The sequence below is a fragment of the Lagenorhynchus albirostris genome, chromosome 7 (genome assembly GCF_949774975.1).
Source record: "Lagenorhynchus albirostris chromosome 7, mLagAlb1.1, whole genome shotgun sequence".
Lineage (NCBI taxonomy): Eukaryota > Metazoa > Chordata > Mammalia > Artiodactyla > Delphinidae > Lagenorhynchus > Lagenorhynchus albirostris.
The window spans coordinates 4,163,315-4,185,846 of record NC_083101.1 but is presented as its reverse complement, the minus strand read 5'-3'; the positions used below and the strand labels follow the sequence as shown (position 1 = coordinate 4,185,846).

At 49.6% G+C, this 22,532-nt stretch overlaps 1 protein-coding gene across 4 annotated transcripts in view; it reads right to left on the bottom strand.

The window, feature by feature from the left end:
* Positions 1-15,289: 15,289 nt before the first annotated feature.
* AK8 (adenylate kinase 8) overlaps positions 15,290-22,532 on the bottom strand; it is a 128,551-nt gene continuing 121,308 nt past the window's right edge. For 3 of the 4 annotated variants that reach the window (XM_060153983.1, XM_060153985.1, XM_060153986.1), the window contains 2 exons: positions 16,744-16,824; positions 15,290-15,622 (listed from right to left, as the gene is read on the bottom strand). In XM_060153983.1, the coding sequence (XP_060009966.1) occupies positions 15,385-15,622; positions 16,744-16,824 (319 nt within the window). In that variant the 3' untranslated portion in view covers positions 15,290-15,384. Of the gene's footprint in view, positions 15,809-16,743; positions 16,825-22,532 lie in introns of all 4 variants that reach the window. The other variant, XM_060153984.1, reaches the window with a different exon arrangement.

Here is a 22,532-nt window from a genome sequence, read left to right as displayed (position 1 = left end):
TAAACCTGTGATTCAGACAAATCCTCCTGCTGAGAGCAACCAGAAAAGCTAGACAAACACCAAACAGGATAAAGAAAATGAATGACACGCCTCAACATACAGTAATAAAACTGCTGAAAAATCAAGGAGAAAAATCGAAGCAAAGAAAAAAGACAAGTCACTTTAAAAAACAAAAAGCAGTAATACGACTTAAAGACGACTTCTCAATGGAAATGGTGAAAATGAGAAGGCAGTGAAAAGGTGCCTTCAGGGGGCCGAGAGAATAATTTCCAACCTCAGATTTTGAGCTTGGCAAAAAAAGTCCTTTAAGAATGAAAGACATTTTCAGACGAATAAGAATGGAAAATAATGCATCACAACAGACCCACACTAAGGGAAGTTCTAAAGGGTGGTGTCAGGTGGAACTCAGAGAAGAGCACTAAGAAGGGGAGGCAGGAGGGCAAAGCTGTGACTGTGAAACAGAACATCCTGAGGTTCTTAAAACACATGCCTGCAAGTCAGGAGCGCTCAGTTCTGTAAGTCCTGGTCCTGTCTAGGACCAAGTAAAACTAATCCATATTAGGCACTGGTAAGTAAATGCTTGAAGAGCAAAGGGTCTTTTAATTAAGCTGAGGGGGAAAACTAGAACATTTAAAAAATAACTCAAAAGGCAAGAAGAAAAATAAACATAGAATAGGCTGGGAAAATGAAAAGCAAATAATAGGATAATGGACTTACACTGAAATAGAGCAGTAATTATATTAAATGCAAATAAATATCCAATTAAAGCAAAGATTGTCAGACGGATTTTTTTTTAAATTGTATTGGGTTATAGTTGATTTACAATGTTGTATTAGTTTCAGGTGTACAGCAAAGTGATACAGTTATACATGTACTGTATTCATTCTTTTTCAGATTCTTTTCTCAAAGGTTATCAGAATATTGAATAGAGTTCCCTGTGCTATACGGTAGGTCCTTGTTGGTTATCCATCTTATATGTAGTGGTGTGTGTTAATTCCAAGCCCCTGATTTATCCCTTCCCTGCCCCACGTTTCCCCTTTGGTAACCACAAGTTTGTTTTTCAATATCTGTCAGACTGATTATTTTTTTATGTTAAAAGTGATAAATATAAAATATAAGGATACAGAAAGTTTTAAAGAATGGAAGAGTATACCATGCAAGCACTAATCAAAAAGTAGTTGACATTCCATTGGATTGGAAGAATCAATATTGTCAAAATGACTGTACTACCCAAGCCAATCTACAGATTCAGTGCAATCCCTATCAAATTGCCAATGGCATTTTTCACAGAACTGGAACAAAAAAAAAGTTTTAACTTGCATGGAAACGCAAAAGACTCTGAATAGCCAAAGCAATCTTGAGAAAGAAAAACAGCTGGAGGAACCAGGCTCCCTGACTTCAGACTATACTACAAAGCCACAGTAATCAAAAAAGTATGGTAATGACACAAAAACAAATATAGATCAGTGGAACAGGATAGAAAACCCAGAAATAAACCCACACTCCTATGGTCAATAATCTATGACAAAGGAGGCAAGAATATATAATGGAGAAAAGACAGTCTTTTCAATAAGTGGTGCTTGGAAAACTGGACAGCTACATGTAAAAGAATGAAATTAGAACATTCTCTGAAACCACACACAAAAATAAGCTCAAAATGATTAAAGACCTAAATGTAAGACCAGATACTATAAGACTCCTAGAGGAAAACAGGCAGAACACTCTGACATAAATCGCAGCAGTATCCTTTTGGATCTGTCTCCAAGAGTAATGGAAATAAAAACAAAAATAAATGGGGCCTAATTAAACTTAAAACCTTTTGCACAGCAAAGGAAACCATAAACAAAAGAAAAAAACAACCTACAGAATGGGAGAAAATATTTGCAATGATGCAACCGACAAGGGATTAATCTCCAAAATATACAAATGGTTCATACAGCTCAATATCAGAAAAACAAAAAATAGGCCAAAGATCTAAATAGACATTTCTCCAAAGAAGACATACAGATGCCCAAAGGCCATGTGAAAAGATGCTCAATATCGCTATTAGAAAATGCAAATCAAAACTACAATGATTTGTATCTATCACCTCACACCGATCAGAATGGCCATCATCAAAAAGTCTACAAATAATAAATGCTGAAGAGGGTGTGGAGAAAAGGGAACCCTCCTACACTATTGGTGGGAATGTAAATTCATGCAGGCTCTATGGAGAACAGTATGGAGATTCTTTTAAAGACTAAACACAGAGCTACCATATGATCCAGCAATCCCACTCCTGGGCATATACCTGGAGAAAACCATAATTTGAAAAGATACATGCACCCCAATGTTCATTGCAGCACTGTTTACAATAACCAAGACATGGAAGCAACCTAAATGTCCATCAACAAATGAATGGGTAAAGAAGATGTGGTATTTCTATACAATGGAATACCACTCAGCCATAAAAAAGAATGAAATAATGGCATTTGCAGCAACATGAATGGACCTAGAGGTTATCCTACTAAGTGAAGTAAGTTAGACAAATACATCGCTTATATGTGCAATCTAAAAAAAAAGCACAAATGAACTTATATACAAAACAGAAATAGACCCATAGACATAGAAAACATTTATGGTTACTAAAGGGGAAATGGGGAGGGATAAATTCAGAGTTTAGAATTAACATATACACACTACTATATATAAAATAGATAACCAACAAGGACCTACCATACAGCACAGGGAAATATACTCAATATTTTGTAATAACCTATAAGGGAAAAGAATCTGAAAAAAATAGATAAATATGTATGTATAACTGAATCACTTTGCTGTACACCTGAAACTAATACAACATTGTAAATCAACTATACTTCAATTAAAAAGAAAAAAGTAGTTGCTATTCCATTTATGTCCCTAGCCTTCATGCTGTCATTGTCATATATTTTCTTTCCTTTTACATACATTATAAGCCCAACATATTTTGTTTTAAACAGTCACTTGTCTTAGCTCAGGCAGCCATAACAAAATACCACAGATTGAGTGGCTTAAACAACAGAAATTTATTTCTCATAGTTCTAGAAGCTGGGAAGCCCAAGATCAAGGTGCCAGCAAGGCCTCATTCTGAGACCTCTTCTCGTGGCTTGTAGGTGGCCACCATCTCACACACAGTTCACATGACCTCTCCCTTATGGATGAGCAGGGAGAGAGAGCAAGATCCCTGGGGTCTCTTCTGATAAGGGCACTAATCTCTTGAGGGCCCCACCTTCATGGCCGCATCTAATCGTATTCGCCTTCCGAACGCCCCATCTTCAAATACCATCACACTGGGGGTTAGGGCTTCAACACAGGAATTTTGAGGGACACAAGCCTTCAGTTCATAGCATTGGTGTTCCTATTCCTTCCTGCGGATCCACGTTCCCATTTGGTTTCATTCTAATGATGCTAAGACTTGCCTTAGCATTTACGATAGTACAACTCTGCTGGGGACAAAGGTTCTTAGCTTTTGTTTATCTAATAAATGTATTTAACTATTTTTTAGAAAATGGTTTATATGCATTGATTTATTTTTTCTGCTCTTATATCTGGAGAATATTTTCACAGGACATAGCAGAAATTATATATACATATTCTGCCCCCTCCCCCACACCCCAGCACATTAAAAATCTAGTTCCATTGATTTCTGGTCTCCATGTTTTATTTTCCCTCATGTGTACTGTCTTGTTTTTCCTCTGGCTGCTTTTAAGATTAGTATTTATCCTCTCATCCTCTTCGCTTTCCTGAGTTTATCAGCCACTGCAGTAACCATTCTCCAGCAATCTGCGGACTGGCAGCTTAGCCTCCTGCCTTGAGATCTGTATCTCTGCCCGAGGCCTTCCTCCAGCACAAGGTGGCTGCCTCGGCCATGACCCACAGGTGTGGGGAAGCTAACACCCCAGAGCCCACCCTCAGTGGAGCCACAGGGAACTGGGGGTCAGCGTCGCAGTTCTCCGACCAGCGTTCTACAGTTTCCCAGGCCTCCCTCGTGTGACTGAGCCAGTTTCCCATAACAGTAACCCGCTGTTAACCCACCACTTAAGGCTGCCCCCTTCTCTGCCTCACTTTCCTCACTTCTTCACCTGTGCTTCTTTGGATCACCTCCTAAATAAACTACTTGCACCAAGGTCCTTAAATCATGGTCTGCTTTGCTGGGGGACTTAAAGGCGAATTGGTACTTTTTCCTAAAAGTAGCCCAGGAAGCAACCCCTCAAGATGGGATCCTGGAATCAGTTCACATGCCAACTGTAGCTAACTGTAGCAATGGGCACCTCAGTGCTGCTGGAACGTCCTGGGAGCTCAAAGGGCCCTGAATGCAAAGCCAAGAAGATCTGGACTAAAATGAAGTTCCCAATCAGGACGCTGAGATCTGGGATGGGGTCTTGAAGATACTGAATCCCCAGATTCCCTGGAATCCCGTCGCCCAGCAGATTCATTCTCGCCCACTTGATAAAAGAGAGTAGCTCTGATTGCCTGGGGACCAGCCAAGACCTGGAGCCTCACGGGATGATACCTTCCCTCTTCAAGACCCACCCTCACTCCCTGCATTCCCTCCAGGTCAATGACTAGGGTGAATTTCAGCCTCACCCACGTGGGGAGGACACTGCATACTCACCAAGGAGCTGCAGGGCCTGTGGGCAGGAACCAGGGCGTTTGGGGCCAGGAGGGAGAACAGAGGCTGGAGAGGGGAGCTCATTGGTGGGGAAAACTCTGTATGGCTCAGACGAGGACCCCTGGAAACAGTCCTGTGTGGTGATGGACGGCTCATCGAAGCTTGGACCCTGAAGCCGCCCTCAGGGGACTGAGGACGAGACCTGCAGCGTGAGGATGAGAGGGGTGCATGAGACAGGCTGTGTGAGGCCAGAGAGCCCCCCAGCCGACCACATTTCCCAGGAGAGACCAGGGGCGCCCTCTGGCTAAAGCCGAGGTGTGGGCACTGAGTCAGTGAGAAGCCTGGTGGCGGCTGCCCCTAGGCCAGGTTGACAGTGAGAGCTGCTGCACAGGAATCGGCCTTCCTAGGGTCAGCGATACTGGGATCCCGTCCCCTAGTGGTTGCCCTGGGCTGGTAAAGAACAGGAAATGGAATGACCAGCACGGGCCAGCTAGAGCGGCCGTCAGAGCCTTGGTGTGCAGGACCCTGTACCAGGCGGTTCCTATGGGTGAGAGACGGGCGGACAGTAAGGGTGTTGTTGGATTTTAACCAAAACTGGGCTTGAAAACCCAAGCTGTGGTCATTTCCCCAAAGCTGGAGTTCATATTTGGGAGAACTTAACGTCACGTCACAGAGGAAAGCTAAAAGGTGCGACTAATCAATACTAGATACTCGGTAGGGGGCAGCTGTAGGAGGTACTGATAAAAAATTATGAACAACAGAATGTCAGAGCAAGTCTAACCAAGGATTAGAAAAGAACAGAGTGTCAGCATGAGCCCGATCAAAGATTATGGAAAACAGTCCGTCAAAGTAAGCTCAGTGAGACCACTGACACGAACACCTGCTGGTTACTGAAACTAGGATGATGGGCAACTACTGCAGCTCTAGTTCCATAAATAGAGTTAAACACTACAACTTAGTACCCACTTGCTGGTTACCTACATGCATTAGGGCATTTTGATGGTCAGTAACTAAATCAGCTAGTTATATGTTTATAAACCGGTGTCTTCTGCAATGAGAAGCCCACGCACCACAACGAAGAGTGGCCCCCGCTCACCACAACTAGAGAAAGCCCGCGCACAGCAACAAAGACCCAACGCGGCCAAAAATAAATAAATAATAATTTTAAAAAAATAAAATAAATTGGTGGCTTCCCTCGAGTCTTAATTTCTTCCCTTCTCCCCTGACCAGACTCATCGGCTCTTCACAGTATAATCCAAAGACATTTGACTTTGATTCCACAAAACTTAGCGCTGGTCTGTGACACACATGGCAGCATCCTAACAACTTGGTAAACAGGAAGTGGCAACTCTTGGTATGTGGGCATCTCTGTGCCTAGAGGGAGCTGAGCATCCTGCCTGCAGGTCCTGCCACATGAGGGAAGTTGTGCGGGTCCAGTGGGCTGGGGCGTGACGTTCCCTTCGAGGTAAAGAGGAAGTCACTGCGCCTTCACCTCCTGCCACCGAGAGACAAAGGTGCCTGCCGGGCCTCCTAGGACTGGCAGACGGCTCTGGCTCATTTACTGAGAAATTCAGGAGGCTGCGGAGCGGGGTCCACGGCAGGTCCAGGCTGCGGTGCGAGCTGCCCTGTCACTTGGCCAGGTGACCTGGAAGAGCCAGTCAGACTAGACATACGTGTGTAGATCATGGAGCCACGTGGAGTTTCCAAAAAGCCCTGACGAGCTGCAGCACAGACGCCAGGGTCCTGAGCAGGGCCGCGCCTCCACCACAGTCTGCGGGGCTCTGGGGAAGACTGAGTGCCTGACCTGTGGGACATCCAGTGACCACGTGACCAGAGCCATGCATCACACGCGGGGTACCATCAGATCCAGGACGAGACAGCCACTATCAACAAGAGCCATCCGACGATACCGTGTGCCCAGGAGCTAGAATTGATGAGTTGGGACCCCAAGCAGTGGCAGGATTTGTCCCCCCACCATCTTTCCCTGTGGTCCATTTGAAGAATTTTTGCTTCCCATCACCACAAGGTCAGGCTTGGTGGAATTAGAGGTTCTGCATCCCTAGGATGTGGAATGCTTCCACCAAGGGACACAGTAAGTGTCCCACTGAACTGAAACTGTAATCACTGCCTGGTAATTTGGGGCCCCTCACACTGGTAGACCAGCAGGCAAAGGAGTAAATTATTACGCTCGTGGGGCTAAGTGACCCTGATCTCACAGGAAGCTGGGGTTTCTGACATAATGCATAGTACAAGTGGGCAATAATACATACCAGTTTTGGCCTTGTGGAAAGAATAGATACATATATATGTATAACTAAATCATTTTGCTGTATACCTGAAACTATCACAACATTGTTAATCAACTATACTCCAATATAAAATAAGAAGTTTTTAAAAATTCAACAATAATGATTTTTTAAGATGACCGACTTTTAGCAATCTTGGAATAGGAGCAATTAACTTCCTAATTTAATAAAGTATATCTTAAAAAACCCTGATAATAAATCTTATACTTAATGGTAAAATATTGAAAACTTCTCTACTGAGATCAGGAATGATAAAAAGGCGACTTACTATTAGCACTTCTATTCAACATTGTACTAAAGGTCTCAGACCCCTGCAACAAGGCAAGAAAGAGAAAGGTCTAAAGACTGGAAAGAATAGAAATCATATTCTCAATCAACATGATTAGGTATGAAAAACGTATAAAAGAATCCATTGATAACTTATCAGAGTTAAGTGAGATCAGCAAGGTTTCTGGAGTCAGAGTGAATCCTCAAAAAGAAACTATAGAAATATGTATGGCAGCTTTGTTGCCAGGAAACAACTCAAATGCCCATCAATAGGTAAACATATAAGCAAAATTTAGACCATCCACACAAAGGGATATTACTCAGCAATAAAAAGGAACAAATCAGTGATACACACGTGCCACTTACTGAATGTTTAACGCTCAGCTCCAGACTCACCCTTCAGCGCCTGCTCTGCTATAATGGGCAGGACTCCCTCAGCACTTCTCCTTTGCACAGTGCTAAGCTTTGTCAATAGAGGGCACTGGAGGGACTCTGCAGAAGGAAAGGGCCAGCTCAGTTATAATTTTAGAGGTTTTTTTCATACTTCATTCAGAATCTGTAGGGGTTTGTTTTAAGAAGGGTCACCAGGATATCTATCTGCCACGTTGCCAGGGATGGATGTCTCCAGTTACTTTTGAATTTCCATGTTCTGACCACAAGGATCCTCCACAAAAACCATGCAGTGATCCCCAGAGCTCAGGTCCACAGACACAGATCAATAATAGGATGTTTGCTAGAAAAACAGCCCCCCAGGGCCCACCCTGAACTTGCTGAATCAGAATCTCCAGGGATGGAGCCCAGGATTTTGATTTTAGCAAGTGTTCCAGATGCTTTTCACATACTGAGAGAGTGCCTCTCCCAGACGGCTGCTTGGATACAAAATTACATTCTTCAAAGTGGCTAAAATATCTACATGTAGAAGAATGAAGTTGGACCCCATCCTCACACCATACAGAAAAATGAACTCACGATGGACTATACACTTAAATGTAAGAGCTAAAACTAAGAAACTCTTAGAAGAGAAAATATAGGAGTAAATGTATGTACTTTGGATTAGGCAAAGTCTTCTTAGGTGTGACACCAAAACCACAAGTGACAAAAGAAAAAAATAGATAAATTGGACTCCGTCAAAATTTTAAACTTTTGCACTACAGACAATACCATCAAGAGAGTGAAAAGACAACCCCCAGAATGGGAGACAATATTTGCAAATCATATGCCTGATAAGGGACTTGTATCTAGGCTATGTAAGAACTCATAGCTCAATAATAAAAAGATGAAAAACTCAATTTTCAAATGGGCAGAAGGCCTGAATAGACACTTCTCAAATGAAGACATACAAATGGCCAACAAGCACATGAAAAGATGCTCAACTTCATCAGCCATCAGGGAAATGCAAATTAAAACCACCATGAGATACCACTTCACACACACCGGGATGGCTACAAAGACAGATAATAACAAGTGTTGGCAAGAACAGAGAGAAATTGGAAACTTCAGACACTGCCGATGGAGATGTAAAAAGGTAAATCCTGAAAACAATCCAGCAGTTCTTCAAAAGGTTAAACACAGGGCTTCCCTGGTGGCGCAGTGGTTGAGAGTCCGCCTGCTGACGCAGGGGACACGGGTTCGTGCCCCGGTCCAGGAAGACCCCACATGCCGCGGAGCGGCTGGTCCCGTGAGCCATGGCCGCTGAGCCTGCGCGTCTGGAGCCTGTGCTCCGCAACGGGAGAGGCCACAACAGTGAGAGGCCCGCGTACCAAAAAACAAAACAAAACGAAACAAAAAAAGTTTAAACACAGAGTTACCATAGGACCCAGCAATTCCACTCCTGGATAATCCACCTAAAGAAATTAAAACATGTGTCCACACAAAAACTTGTTCACAAATGTTCATAGCCATGTTTTCCATAACAGCTGAAGAGTGAAAACAGCTCACAAATGCCCATCAGCTGATGAATGGATAAATAAAACATGGGACATCCCTACAATGGAATATTATTATTCCTCAGTAAAAAGGAAAGAAGTACTTATATCTTGCAACATGGATGGACCTGAAAATCTTACGCTAAGTGCAAGAAGACAGTCACAGAAGGCCACATATCGTAAGATTCCAATTATATGCAAAGACCAGAGTAGGCAAACCCAGAGAGACAGACAGTAGATTACTGGTTGCTAACAGCTAGACGTCGGGGGGATGGGGAGTGATGGCTAATGGGTACGGGGGTTCTTTAGGGGGTAACAAAATGTTCTAAAATTAGTAAGAATGGTTGCACGACTGTGTGAATACACTAAAAACCAGTTAAGTTATATACTTTAAATGGATGAATTCTACAATATGGGAATTATATCTCAATAAAGTTGATATGGCTAGAAAGTTTATATTCATGCATCCTCCTCCATCACACACGATGATCTCCAAGCTCTCGTGGTTTTGCAAAGAGCACAGAAAGTTATCACCGTGAATGACACCCTAATGCTGGCGCATGTGCATTCCAACCTCCCCATAAATCCCCGGCAGCAGGTTCGACGCACAGCACCTCATACCTGCGCCTGTGAGCAGGTCCCTGTTCGTCCTTCCTCTCCTCCTGGAGATCAGTGGAGGGCTGGCTGTTTCTGAGAGTGGCTCAGTTACATGTAAATTACATGTCAGTGTTGTCATTCCAACCGCCACCAGGGATCAGGTGGAAAAGATTTGCAAAGGCAACAAGAGCTTAACAGGAAAAACTGGACTTCACCACATGGGTATCACTAAAAACCAGCCTACAGTTGACCAGAAGTGACGGCTGTGAGCAGAGCTCAGCCCTCTTGCCTTGGGGAAGGAATGACCAGGTTGGTAGGTCAGTAGCTTATTTGATAGCCCTGGATTGCTGGTGAAAAAAGAAAAATCAGGAAACTGTTCTGCTAAGGGAAGGTGCCTTATGTGACAACATGGATGTACTTCGAGGACATTATGCTCAGTGAAATCAACCAGTAACAGAGGACAAATACTGCATGATTTCACTTATATGCAGGGTCTGAAATAGTCAAACTCGGGTGTTCCATGGTGGTCCGGTGGTTAGGATTCTGGGCCTTCATTGCCGTGGCCTGGGTTCAATCCCTGGTCGGGGAACTGAGATCCTGCAAGATGCTCAGCGTGGCCAAAAAAAAAGTGAAATAGTCAAAACTCATAGAAGCAGAGAGAAGCCTGGTGGTTGCCAAGGGCTGGTGGAGGTGGGGTGACTGCAGGGCTGCTGTTCCCTAGGTATAGAGCTTTAGTTATGTGACATGAATGAATCCCGGAGAGCTGCTTACAGCAATGAGCCTGCAGTTAACACTATACGGTCCACTGAAAAATGTAAGAGGGCAGACCTCGTGTTAGGTGTTCTTACCACAATTCTTTACAAAAGTAGGTAACAGGGCAGTATATACAATACAGTCCCATTGGTGTACTCGTACCCACCTATCTATCCACCCGTCCGTTCATCCATCTGTCCATGCACCCATCCATTCATCCCTTCAAACTTTTAAATTTGGGTATCTCTAGTGAATGACAAATAAGGGAGGGTTTTATCGTGGCGAGGATGGGAGTTTCACTTCCTAAGCGATGGGCTTCAGAGGTATTGAGCTTTTTATAAGTAACATTTTAATAATAAAAAATATTTATAGGGCTTCCCTGGTGGCACAGTGGTTGGGAGTCCGCCTGCTGATGCAGGGGACACAGGTTCGTGCCCCGGTCCGGGAAGATCCCACATGCCGCGGAGCAGCTGGGCCCGTGAGTCATGGCCACTGAGCCTGCACGTCCGGAGCCTGTGCTCCGCAACGGGAGAGGCCACAACAGTGAGAGGCCCACGTACCGCAAAAAAATAAAAATAAAAAAATAATAATTATATTTCAATTTTTTAATGGAAGCATATTCCATGATCAACTAATAGGTCACTTTTTCTCATGCCTCAGAACTCTCCTGTGGCTCAGAAGTCAGCCCCAGGCCACCTTCACCTGTCCTAGGGGGTCTCCTGTGAGTCCTGGCCACATTTAAATTCCCTGTCTCCTGCTCCCCTGGCCCTGGGCACACCTCCAGACGAGTCCTAACCAGGCCCCCGTGCCCAGGAACCTTGTCTGACCCTCTAGACAAAAAAGCGGAGCTGGCTGGGAGGGTGCAGTGCTGTTTCATGGGACCCAGGGTCAGAGATGGGTCTCAGGAACCATCAGAAAATAGGTGGCCTCTTTTTCTCTCTCGTTTCTGTCATCTTCTTTGTAAAATGTAAGCCTCATAAGGGCAGAGATTTTGTCCTTTTTTTCCTCTGTTACATCCCCAGTGCCCGGCACAGTAGGCAGTCAGTAAATACCTGTTGGATGAATGGGGCGGACACGTGTCTGCTTCTCTCTCGGTTCCTCCAGGCAAACTTGCACTGCTCTCCTACGCACAGGCCAGACAGACCCCGACACCCTCTCCTTCCTCCAAGCCGCAAGAAGAGAGTGACCAGCTGCCCTCAGTTCTTTCCAAATTCCTGGGAGAGAGGAGCTGATTGGCCAGCTCAGAGTACAGGTGTAACCCTGGTCTCAGCAGCAGCAGTCAGGTTCAGGCCCCACAGGAGAAACACCTGTGGAGGCTGCAGGGTGGGGACAGGCAGACACCCCAAAGGAGCCTCTATACCATCTGGATTTCCCACTGGTGGGGAGTAGGGAAGGGACAGGGCAGAACAAACACAGACGTGAGCCAGGGTGTCGGGTGGGAAAAGAGTTTGTGGTGACAACATGATGAAAGAGGCTGGAAATGAACGAGGGAGCTGCTTTAATGATGACAGCATCGGCGATTGTTCTGCAAGTTACCTTAATCAGACCTCAGTGGTTAACTTCAAGCACAGCGGCTGATCTGGAAATTAACACATTTGCCCTCCAGCCACAGACTCCGCCTCTCCTGGGCCAGGAAGCCCCCAGCCAGTATCACTGCGGCTGGAACCGGATGCTAATACACTCCAGCCAGGCCTCCCAATTAGGCCGCGACCTGGAGCTGAGGGCTCCAATTAGAAGAGCCTAATTTGTCCCGGCAGCCTGCGACCCTGGAGCGGGGAAGCTTTGCTATGCAAAGCAGCGGGAGGGACTGTGCGTCGCGGGGGTGAGATGAATACTATTTGTTCGTCGTTTCCGGGGGAGCTATCTACACGAGCAGGAGCGTGTTGGGCCAACCCGGCGGCGCGGCAGGGCCACCGCACTCCCCAATGGCGCGCCCGGAACCGCGCGCCGGAGCACATCTCAATGAAGCCCCGTCCCCGCGTCCAGGGCGGCGCGGGGCCCAACCAAGGCCCCGCCGCGGGGCATCCAGGATGCCTGGGGCTTCGGGACGCCGGGACGCGGCGGGGACAAGCTCCCCCGGGGTAAAGGCAGGGCCCTTGGCAACCCCGACGGCGACGGAGGGAGAAGCAGGTGCCGGTCATCACGTGGAGTTCTGGGACCAGCGAGTGACTCAGGTCCCGACCCCTGTTGCCACTTACCACGAACAGCCTTTCACAAGTTATTTGACTCCTCTGAGCCCCCGTTTCCTCATCTAGGGATTAAAAACAGCACTAACCTCAAGGGGAGCTGTGAGAATGTAATTGAGAAGGGCTGCATTTATTGAGCATGTACTATGTGCCCTATTTTCAGCCTTGGTGTATGTATTCATCACTTCATCCCACAATACGAGGTTAGTATTGCCTAGGAGGCAGTGACTACTTGTTCTCATTTTACAAGGATCCAGAGGGGTGAAGCAACTTGCCCAAGGTCACACAGCAGCATGGGGACCTACACTCCTGGCGGGGACATCACCTGCCTCACAGAGGGGGCGCAGAGCTGGCAGCTGCTCTCACGGGGTGGGGCAGGTGGAGGGAGAGGAGGGGTAAAGGTGTGGGCAGTCCAGAGAGGAGGTCGTCCACAAAGTAAGCCTTGCTACGTGAACTAAGTAAATGAGCGTCTGATGATGTCCTTGGCTAAAGATCTACATCCAAATGGTATTTCACTGAGTAAAGTGAGACCACATTCTCTGGTACCCGGAATGACACGCAGAGGGGTAGGCAGGCCTGTGTTGGCCACATCCCTGCTTCTGTCTCCTGCAATCAGGGGGTGCCGGGTACAAGTGGGCAGAGTTTCATCACAGCAACCGGGCCCTGTGGTCTGTACCTGGGACTTCTCCCGGGGCCTCCCAGGGCCTGAGGAGGCTTAATGCGCAGGAGCCCATCGTCAGGGGACTTTCAGGGTAGTTGCTGTTTTCCCTGTAGGGGTTGGGGGGAAGTGGGGCCTGGGAGGGGAGGCCCTGATGGAGTTTCAGGAGGTGGCACCCGGTGCCCGCGCAGCGTGAGGAGAGAGAGAGTCGGGCGGCTGAGCCACGAGGCAGGGGGAGGTGCAGAGGCCGGGATGCTGCCTCTGGAGAGAGGGCCCAGCCCCGGGAGGTGCTAGGGCAGGCCCAGGGCTCGGTCTCAGGTGACGGGGCAGAGGCAGGAGGGCAGGCCTGGAGGCCTGGCTCCAAGGACCCCAGCTGCTGGCTGGCACGTCACTGGCTACTGTGGCCAGCGCCAGGGTCAGATCTTTGCTGGAGGGACTCTGGGCTGCTCCAGGCTGGAAGGGGCTTTAGCCATTAGGCGTAGAGTCCCCGAGCTGCCCAGAGCCCGGAGGCTGGAGTCCTGGGCCCCGGCTGGCCTGGCCTGCTGAGCCCCGCGGGCAGAGAGCACCAGAACACCGGGTTCAGGTGTGCCACGGATCCGGGTGACCTCAGGCAAGTCACTTACCCTCTGCGGCTTTAGTGTCCTCTTCTGTCGATGGAGGGAATCACCCAAGTATCCTTCTAATGAGGTTAAAAAAAAAATAACTGGGTGGGGGGAGGGGGCTCATGAAAGAGGATCAAGAGCTCTGTCAGCCTAAGATGTCACTGTCCTGTCCCTCCAGGAGCTCCTCCTGGTCCTGTGGGCTCTGGGGGACCCAGAGGGGCTATTTCGGTGGGAGGTGAAGGCAGGCCTTCCGAGGGGCTCCAGCAGGTCTCAGGAAACAGCTAACAGACACAGCTAAGTGTGTCTAGAGCTGCCCTGACATGTGGCAACCACTCACCACATGTGGCCATTTACATGTTTTTCTTTTATATAAACTTATTTATTTTATTTATTTTTTTTGGCTGCGTTGGGTCTTCGTTGCAGTGAGCGGGCTTCTCACCGGTAGCTTCTCTTGTTGCGGAGCACGGGCTCTAGGCGTGCGGGCTCAGTAGTTGTGGCTCGTGGGCTCTAGAGCACAGGCTCAGTAGTTGTGGCGCACGGGCTTAGTAGCTCTGTGGCATGTGGGATCTTCCCAGACCAGGGCTTGAACCTGTGTCCCCTGCATTGACAGGCGGATTCTTAACCACTGCGCCACCAGGGAAGTCCCTACATTTTTTTTTTTTTAAGCAAATTTACTTTTCCCACAGATCAATTTCCATTACCAAGGAAGTATTTAATTTTAATTTTTTTTTTTTTGGCCGCACTGCTTGGCATGTGGGACCTTAGTTCCCCAGGCAGGGCTCGAACCCAGGCCCCCTGCATTGGAAGCGCGGAGTCTTAACCACTGGACCACCAGGGAAGTCCCCATTTACATTTAAATTCGTGAACATTAAGGACAATTTTTTTTTTTGGACAATTTTAAAAACATCTCAGTTGCAGTGGCCATGTTCCCCGTGCTCAGCAGTCACCTGCAGCTCGTGCCGTGTTGGACGGTCAGAGAGCATGGCCCTCATTCCAGAGAGTTCTACAGGACAGGCTGCTCTAGAGACAGCGGCTTCGGTAAACTGCATTTCCTGAGAGCACAGCATGTGCCAGGCTCCGTGCTGAGCGCTTCACCACCATCATCCCGTTTAGTCCCCAAGCAGCCCCATGAGGCAGGGACTGTTGTTACCCCGTTTTAGTTGTGAGAAACGAGGGGCTCCGAGGACCGGGTGACAACCCCGGGGTGCACAGCACATTGATGCTGGAGTCACGACGCATCCCAGGTCTGACCCGGTCCGCAGCGCCCTGCTTGACTGCTCGCCGGGACTTTGCCTGTCCTGTGCTCCCAGACCCCCAAACGAGGCAACCTTCCGGCCGCCTCACCGTCAGGACACACGAGACTGCACTCAGCACTCTTTATTGGCTGAGTTTCCAGAAGGTCGGGGGAGAAGGATTCACTTTGTTCCCCTGGGGGATGCTCCTTTGCTCTTAAGCCATCAGGGAACTTTCTTGGGCAGGGGATTAATGATCCCGCTCTCTATGTATTCAAAGACCGTGTACGGGTCCTGGTCCCCGTTGAGGGTGATGGCCTGCCCGTAGAACTCCTGCAGCTCAGCGGAATTCCTGTAGAACTGCTCCATTCTGAGCCTGATCTGCTCTTCAGAATCCTTTGGGCTCTGCAGGAGGCGGGCCTGGATTTCCATGGTCGGAGGTGGCTTGTACATGAGGTGGTACCTGCGAGAGGAGGGGAAGCAGGTGACCCCTGGTCCAGCTCAGAGGACAGGGCAGAAAGGGGCCCTCTGTCCTCCTGCCGAGCAAGCTGGTCACCATCACCGCCGCCACCAAACATTTGCTCTGCACCAGCTGTGTGCACACCCTCAGCTGGGTCCGGGAGCCGCAGGCAGACCCAAAGCCCAGGCCCTGCCCAGGAGAGAAAAATGCAGATCAGCAATAGGACAGAACATAGTAATATACCGAGGACCGAGTGCCTTTCTTTCTTTCATTCCCTTCCTTTCTTCTTTCTTCTCTTCTGCATTCCAAACGATATTTATCCGCTGCCGTGGACGCCTGGCACACGTTTGCTATTGACGACGCAGTGGCAGGCAAGGCAGTTGCCTCTGGCTTTATGGAGTCCAGCGGGGGATGGGACATTATAACACCAAGTGTGAGCAGAGATGACGGGAAGTGTGCCGTCACTGCTGGAGAGACCCCAGGGGCATGGCAGCGTGAAGGTCATGGTACTTGACACAGGTCAGTGAAAAGATGTCCCCCAGCAGCAAGGCGACAGATCAGACCTATAGTTCAGGAAAATCCTGGTATTTCCTTCGAGCCCCTCCTCACTCCCTACTGAGAAACGTGGTCTGGTGACCGAGAAACAGGGCCTTGATTACTGGGAAGATGGAAGCTTCTACCTCTTTGCAATTGCAGAGACTATACATTGGATTTCAGCACCAACACAGTGATTGTACTTGGTCAGATGCGGAATAGAACTCAGGATTTACCCCCGTAGCTGTGGGAGGGCTCGAAGGTGAACTGGTTCCCGAGGGGCCGCGTCTGAACAGCAATCACATCTGGGATGTACTGTGGTCACAGCAGAGGCCTGGAGCGCCATTTCACCCGCTGAGCCCAGGACAGAGCCGGCGAACATTTCAACAACTGCTGTGGAGCCCCGGACATTAATTTTCTTGCTGCTCTTCCAGGAAAAGAGGGGCCGACAGGAAGCGCAGAGGAGCTATAGCTGGGGGAACCCCCTTTCTAGAGTCTTCTGTCAGGCGTCACTGGCGTCATCCCTGGAAACATCGGTCAGCTACGTGGGGAGAGGGGGTCCCTGGCGGGGCGTGGAGCCTGGCACAAACCTTTCTCCTGTGACAGGGTCGGTTCTTCTCAGGGTCAGCCGCTCAATGATGGAATCGTATGGCACATTCAGGAAAAACACCCTACGAGGAAGAACAAGCACCACGGTCAGCTGGAGGGAACCGCAGGCTGCACTCGTCCGAGACCAGGGTGGGCAGCAGCCCCCGAGAGTGGGTGGAGCCTCGGTAGCCATCACTCAGGCTCGGGGTATCAGACTCTGGACGGTCACCTGGGAAAGATGCAGGCGCGGCCTCCCTGCCGAGGAAGCTCTCCGCACCCTGATTCAGGGACGGTGCCCAGCGCCCATCACTCCCGGGGGTAGGGGAGACTCTATGGGGGGGGGCATCACTCAGGTGAGTTTCGGGGAGCAGATGCGCCATCCCTGTGGCAGGACAGCATGTTCTCTGGAGTCACACAGACTTGGGTTAGAATCTCACCTCCACCATGGACCTGCTAGGCGACCTTGGGCCACTAACACAAACCCTGTCAGACTCAGTTTCCTCACCAGCAAAATGGGTGCAGTGATAGTTGCTGGTGTTGAAGATGTAAGGAAAAGAAGCATGTGACAAGCTTAGTGCAGGGCTTCCTCACTTTCTCTTTCACAGAAGAGTCCTGGACCCAAGGGAGCAGGACCCTCAAAATCAACAGTCCCAGCAGAAAAGACACAGCTCTCACTTCTGATAACTCAGGACTCCGACTGGGCCTGCCTGAGAATCCATCTCCTGAACCCCTAGTTCAAATGGTTTAATCCCTTCCCTCTTTGGCGGTGGAAGTCTTTCTTTCTTTTTACTTTTTTATTTTTATTTTTTGCAGTACGCGGGCCTCTCACTGTTGCGGCCTCTCCTGTTGCGGAGCACAGGCTCCGGACGCGCAGGCTCAGCGGCCATGGCTCACGGGCCCAGCTGCTCTGCAGCACGTGGGATCCTCCCAGACCGGGGCACGAACCCGCGTCCCCTGCATCGGCAGGCGGACTCTCAACCACTGCGCCACCAGGGAAGCCCTCCTTTTAAAACTTTTATTGGAGTATAGTTGATTTACAGTGTTGTGTTACTTTCTGCTGTGCAGCAAAATCAATCAGTTATACATATATCTATTCTTTTTTAGATTCTTTTCCCATATAGGTCATTACAGAGTATTGAGAAGGGTTCCCTGTGCTATGCAGTAGGTCCTTATTAATTATTTATTTTATATAGAGTAGTGTGTACATGTCAGTCCCAATCTCCCAATTCATCCCACCTCTCCTTCCCCCCTTGGTAACCATCAGTTTGTTTCCTACATCTGTGACTCTATTTCTGTTTTGTAAATAAGTTCATTTGTACCATTTTTTTTAGATTCCACATACAAGAGATACAATACGATATCTGTCCTTGGGAAGCCTTTCTTTATATAAAACCTGAGGAGAGAGGCTCTCAATCAGGGCCGATGTTGCCCTGAGAAGCTATTTGGCAACATGTTTGTGGCTGTCACAACGCGGGGCGGGGGGAGTGCTACTGGCATCTAGTGGGTGGAGGCCAGGGGTACTGCTCAGCATCTCACTCTGTGTAGGACAGGCCCTACCGCAAAGCATTACCGCCCCGTGTCAGTCGGGAGGCAAATGGAACCGGTGGGACGTGCCACCGCTCTGGCTGGGGTCCGGCTGGGGGAAGCGGGTCGGGGTGAAGGACCAAGTGTCCTGGCTCTTCCCCACAGATCTAATCCAGGGCCTGTCTTCTGGCATCAAACCATCTCAGTTTGTTTGTTTTGTTTTGTTTTTTTGGTACGCGGGCCTCTCACTGTTGTGGCCTCTCCCGTTGCGGAGCACAGGCTCCGGACGCGCAGGCTCAGTGGCCATGGCTCACGGGCCCAGCCGCTCCACGGCACGGGGGATCTTCCCGGACCGGGGCGCGAACCCGTGTCCCCTGCATTGGCAGGCGGACTCTCAACCACCGCGCCACCAGGGAAGCCCTCAGTTTGTTTTTAAAAAAATAAGTTCTGGAATATTCTATGGCTCACTTACTGTTTATTCATTACTCTAATTAATTCATGCCTATGTTTATTGAGTGCCTGTCGTGTGCCAGGCTCTGCAGTGAGGCCCTGTGGTTACCAGCCCATCGTATGGGACTGAGACAGGACATTTAACAGAGTTGTCATCTCGGACGTCAGCGTCCCATGACCGATGCAACTTCCACTGGGGACGACATCCGTTGACAGCGGTAGCGGTGACAGCCTCACTGTGCACCCAACACCTTGTTCATGTCACTTCCGAGTAAGTAAATTCAGGCGAAAAGCACCTCTAAGTGTAAGAGAAACGTACTCGGCGATTTCCCGCCTTCACAGTTGGGTGGGAGTCTTTTCAGGGCGGATCCTCTGTCTCCTCCTAAGTTAGTGAACAAGAAGCCTTCACCGGCGTCCCAGGAATTCACCAGGTGTGTTGATCAGGCCGCCAAGAGGCCAAGCTTTAGTGGGTCCAGTGGCACATTGGTCCCCATGGGCCCTGGACCAGCCTCTTGGGCCCAGGTGCCACCCCTGGGGCCCGAGCCGCGACCAGCCCCCAGCCAGTGTCCTGACACCGGGAAGCACTCAGGAAAGGAAGGAGTAAGTGAACAGGTAGCACACCATCCTAGTGCTCTAGGTATATACTCCCTCTGCCTCCTGACCGACTTTCCTCCATCCCAGCCAAAGAACTCAACCAGCTGGTAGAGCTGAGAATGGTGCTAAATTCCGGAGTTGGAAGGGATCAGCGTTTCCCTGATTCCCGGGGACCAGGTGCATCAGAAGCCCCTTGGGAGACCGTGACTCTGCTGCACGCCAACACCCTGGCCCAGAAATGCTGATTCAGCAGACATTGGAGGGCGCCCAGTATTCCCCCCTCCCCACCACCCAGTGCCTGGAATCCGCTGCCTTGGAGAACACCTGGGCCAGGCACTCTGGAAGGTCCTGTGACCCCTGGAAGTTACACACAAACTATGGAGTACGTGTGATTTTTGGGAAGGGATACATCCGTGTTTCACAACAGATTCTCAAAAGGGTCCTGGTTCTTAAAAAGGGTTAGGTGTCACCGGTCTGAGTTTCGCAGGGCAATGAAGGATGTGGCCACAGCCGACGTGAGGAGGTGGCAGAGCTGGGCCGCCCCAGATGCCGCACTCTGTCTTCACACTGCTTCCTGGCGATTTTCCTGAGCCCCTCTGGGGAGCCACCCCGATGCCCACTTATCCCTATGACTTGTTTGGAGTTATCTCATCCCCGGGCTGTGGGGCTGGGCATGAGGGAGGCCCAGGTGTGGCCAATTTGAGTGCCAGCTCCTCCTGGCCACAGAAGTTGGGTCAGGGTGCAGACTGATCGAAGCCAGGCCAATGAGAGGCTGCCCCAAGGCTTGCCAGAGAGAAAGGAGCTTCACTTTTTCTGGGGCTGCTAAGCTGTTGGCACGGGAGCCTGGGGTTGCCTGGGGCCTGCACCCAGAGACGGCCTACCTGAGAATAAAGCCCACCCCGAGAGAGCAGAGAGATGGTGAAAGACACTGTTTGGGGCCCTGGATCAAGCTGTACCTGAAGCCAAACGCCCCTCAATGTTTTCCCCGACATGAATACATAAATCTCTTTTGCATAAACCAGTTTGAGCTGGGTTTCCTGCAATTGTTATCCAAAGGCCATCTACTACATCTAGTCTCTCCACACCTGCTTTTGGAAAATGTGTAAATTAAAAAAAAAAAAAAAGAGTCAAACGTGAGCCAAATGCGCTCCTTCAAGACCAGCATCTCCCGGGATTCCCTGGTGGCACAGTGGTTAAGAATCCGCCTGTCAATGCAGGGGACATGGGTTCATGCCCTGGGCCGGGAAGATCCCACACACCGTGGAGCAACTAAGCCCGTGCGCCACAACTACTGAGCCTGCGCTCTGGAGCCTGCGAGCCACAACTACTGAAGCCCACGTGCCTACAGCCCGTGCTCTGCAACAAGAGAGGCCACTGCAATGAGAAGCCCCCGCTGGCCGCAACTAGAGAAAGCCGTTGTGCAGCAACGAAGACCCAACGCAGCCAAAAATTTTAAAAAAGACTAGCGTCTCCCACTGACTTTCTTCTCGTTCTCTCTTTTTGCCCACACCGTTTGCTGAGGTTCACTTCTGCCCAGTTGCCAAGAAGCCCCTCGCTGGTAGCTGATGAAAGCTGCAGCCTCCCTTCCACGAAGTGAGCACAGCCTGGGGTGTGGGCGGGAGCCATGAAAACCCACCTCTTCCCCCGCACGCATTCTCGACAACGATCTCCATTCCCCACGTGCCTCGAAATAACAGCCCCCAAATAAAACATGCGAGATCAGGAGCGTCTGAACACCGGAGCACAGATGTTTCAATGTGCTTTCATCTCTTACACTCCAAACATGCCTGCCCCCCCCGCACCCCCAGAACTTGAGAAGCCCAACAGCAACACCAAAACGTGGCTGTCACCGCAGCTGGCGGCTGACGGTGCCGCTCCGGATGCCGACGCCAGTAGAAAGGGAGCCAGTTTGGAAATCCGTGATAATGGATGCTACTTCATAAACAAAGGAGCCCCCGTTGAAAGATTTTTAACCCAGCATATCAAGATCGCTTGTCATCATTCAAGGGAATGGCTTGTGAAAGGCTGGCGAGATCAGAAGCGCAAAGGACACCAAATTGGTACTTGAAACACGTCGCTGGGAAAAGCCTCGCTGGGGAGGAGCTGTGCTTCCACGCTGGAAGCTTCTGATTAGCCAGGCTCACGGCGACCTGGTGCCACAGCCAGGTGGCGGGGAGAGCGGGGAGCCCACTCGGCTCTGCTGCCCTGTGCGTGCCCCACCTGCCGGTTTTGGGTATCATTTACAATAACAGCTAGGAAAGACAGAATGTGAAAGCAAAGAATATTCAAAGCAGGGCGCACCGGGCAGAGACACCCCTGGCATATGTGCTTGGGTTCACCGGGGCAGGGAGCTACGCCTGCCTTGGGGTTTGCAGAATTTCAGGCTGGTGGCTGCCTCAGGAGGGAGCTGGAAGGTACCTCTAATCCCTCACTCCTCGCTCCTGGACCAGCAGCAAAAGTACCAGCCCCACCACCCACCCACTGAATCAGAGTCTAGAGGGATGTGTGTGCACATCGAGGCTGCAGAAGTGCCGCTCTGATCCCGTGTCTCCCAGATCTGCCTGGTGTTGGGGACCATCTGGAGGGCTTGTCTAAAACACAGATTCCGACCTGAGACTAACACAGTATTGTAAATCGTCTATTCTTCAAAAAATAATTATTAAAAAACAAAACAAAACAAAACATTCCAGGCAGCCCTCCCAGAGCTACCAAGACGAAACCTCCACGGGAGGGGCTGCGAGACCTGTATTTGTAAGTCAGCAGCTCAGGTGATCCTCCTGCTCAGGCAGGTATGGGAAGCATGGCTGTTATCCCAGGTCTCACCTTGGCCAAACCTTGGAACCGGAAGGGGAGCTTTGAGAATACTGAGGCCTGGGCCCCACCCGTAGGGGTTCTGCTATAATTGGCCCAAGGGGAGGCCTGGGAGTGGAGATTTTTAAAAGCTCCCCAAGTGATTGTTGTATGCAGCCAACTTTGAGAACCACTGCTCTGATTCAATCGCTCCGTGTACAAGATGGGGAAACTGAGTCCCAGAGAGGAGAGGGCTCACACACTGTCACCCAGGGCACTGATGACAGACAGTGAATGACAGCGGGGATCTCCTGACCCACCCCCATTATGACCCCTCTGATCATACTGCCTGGGGCTCTGTCTGGGGAGCAAAGGAAGCCTCTTCCTCAAAGGCCTTGAAGCTTACCCCCTGCTCCAGAGCTAAACTCACTGG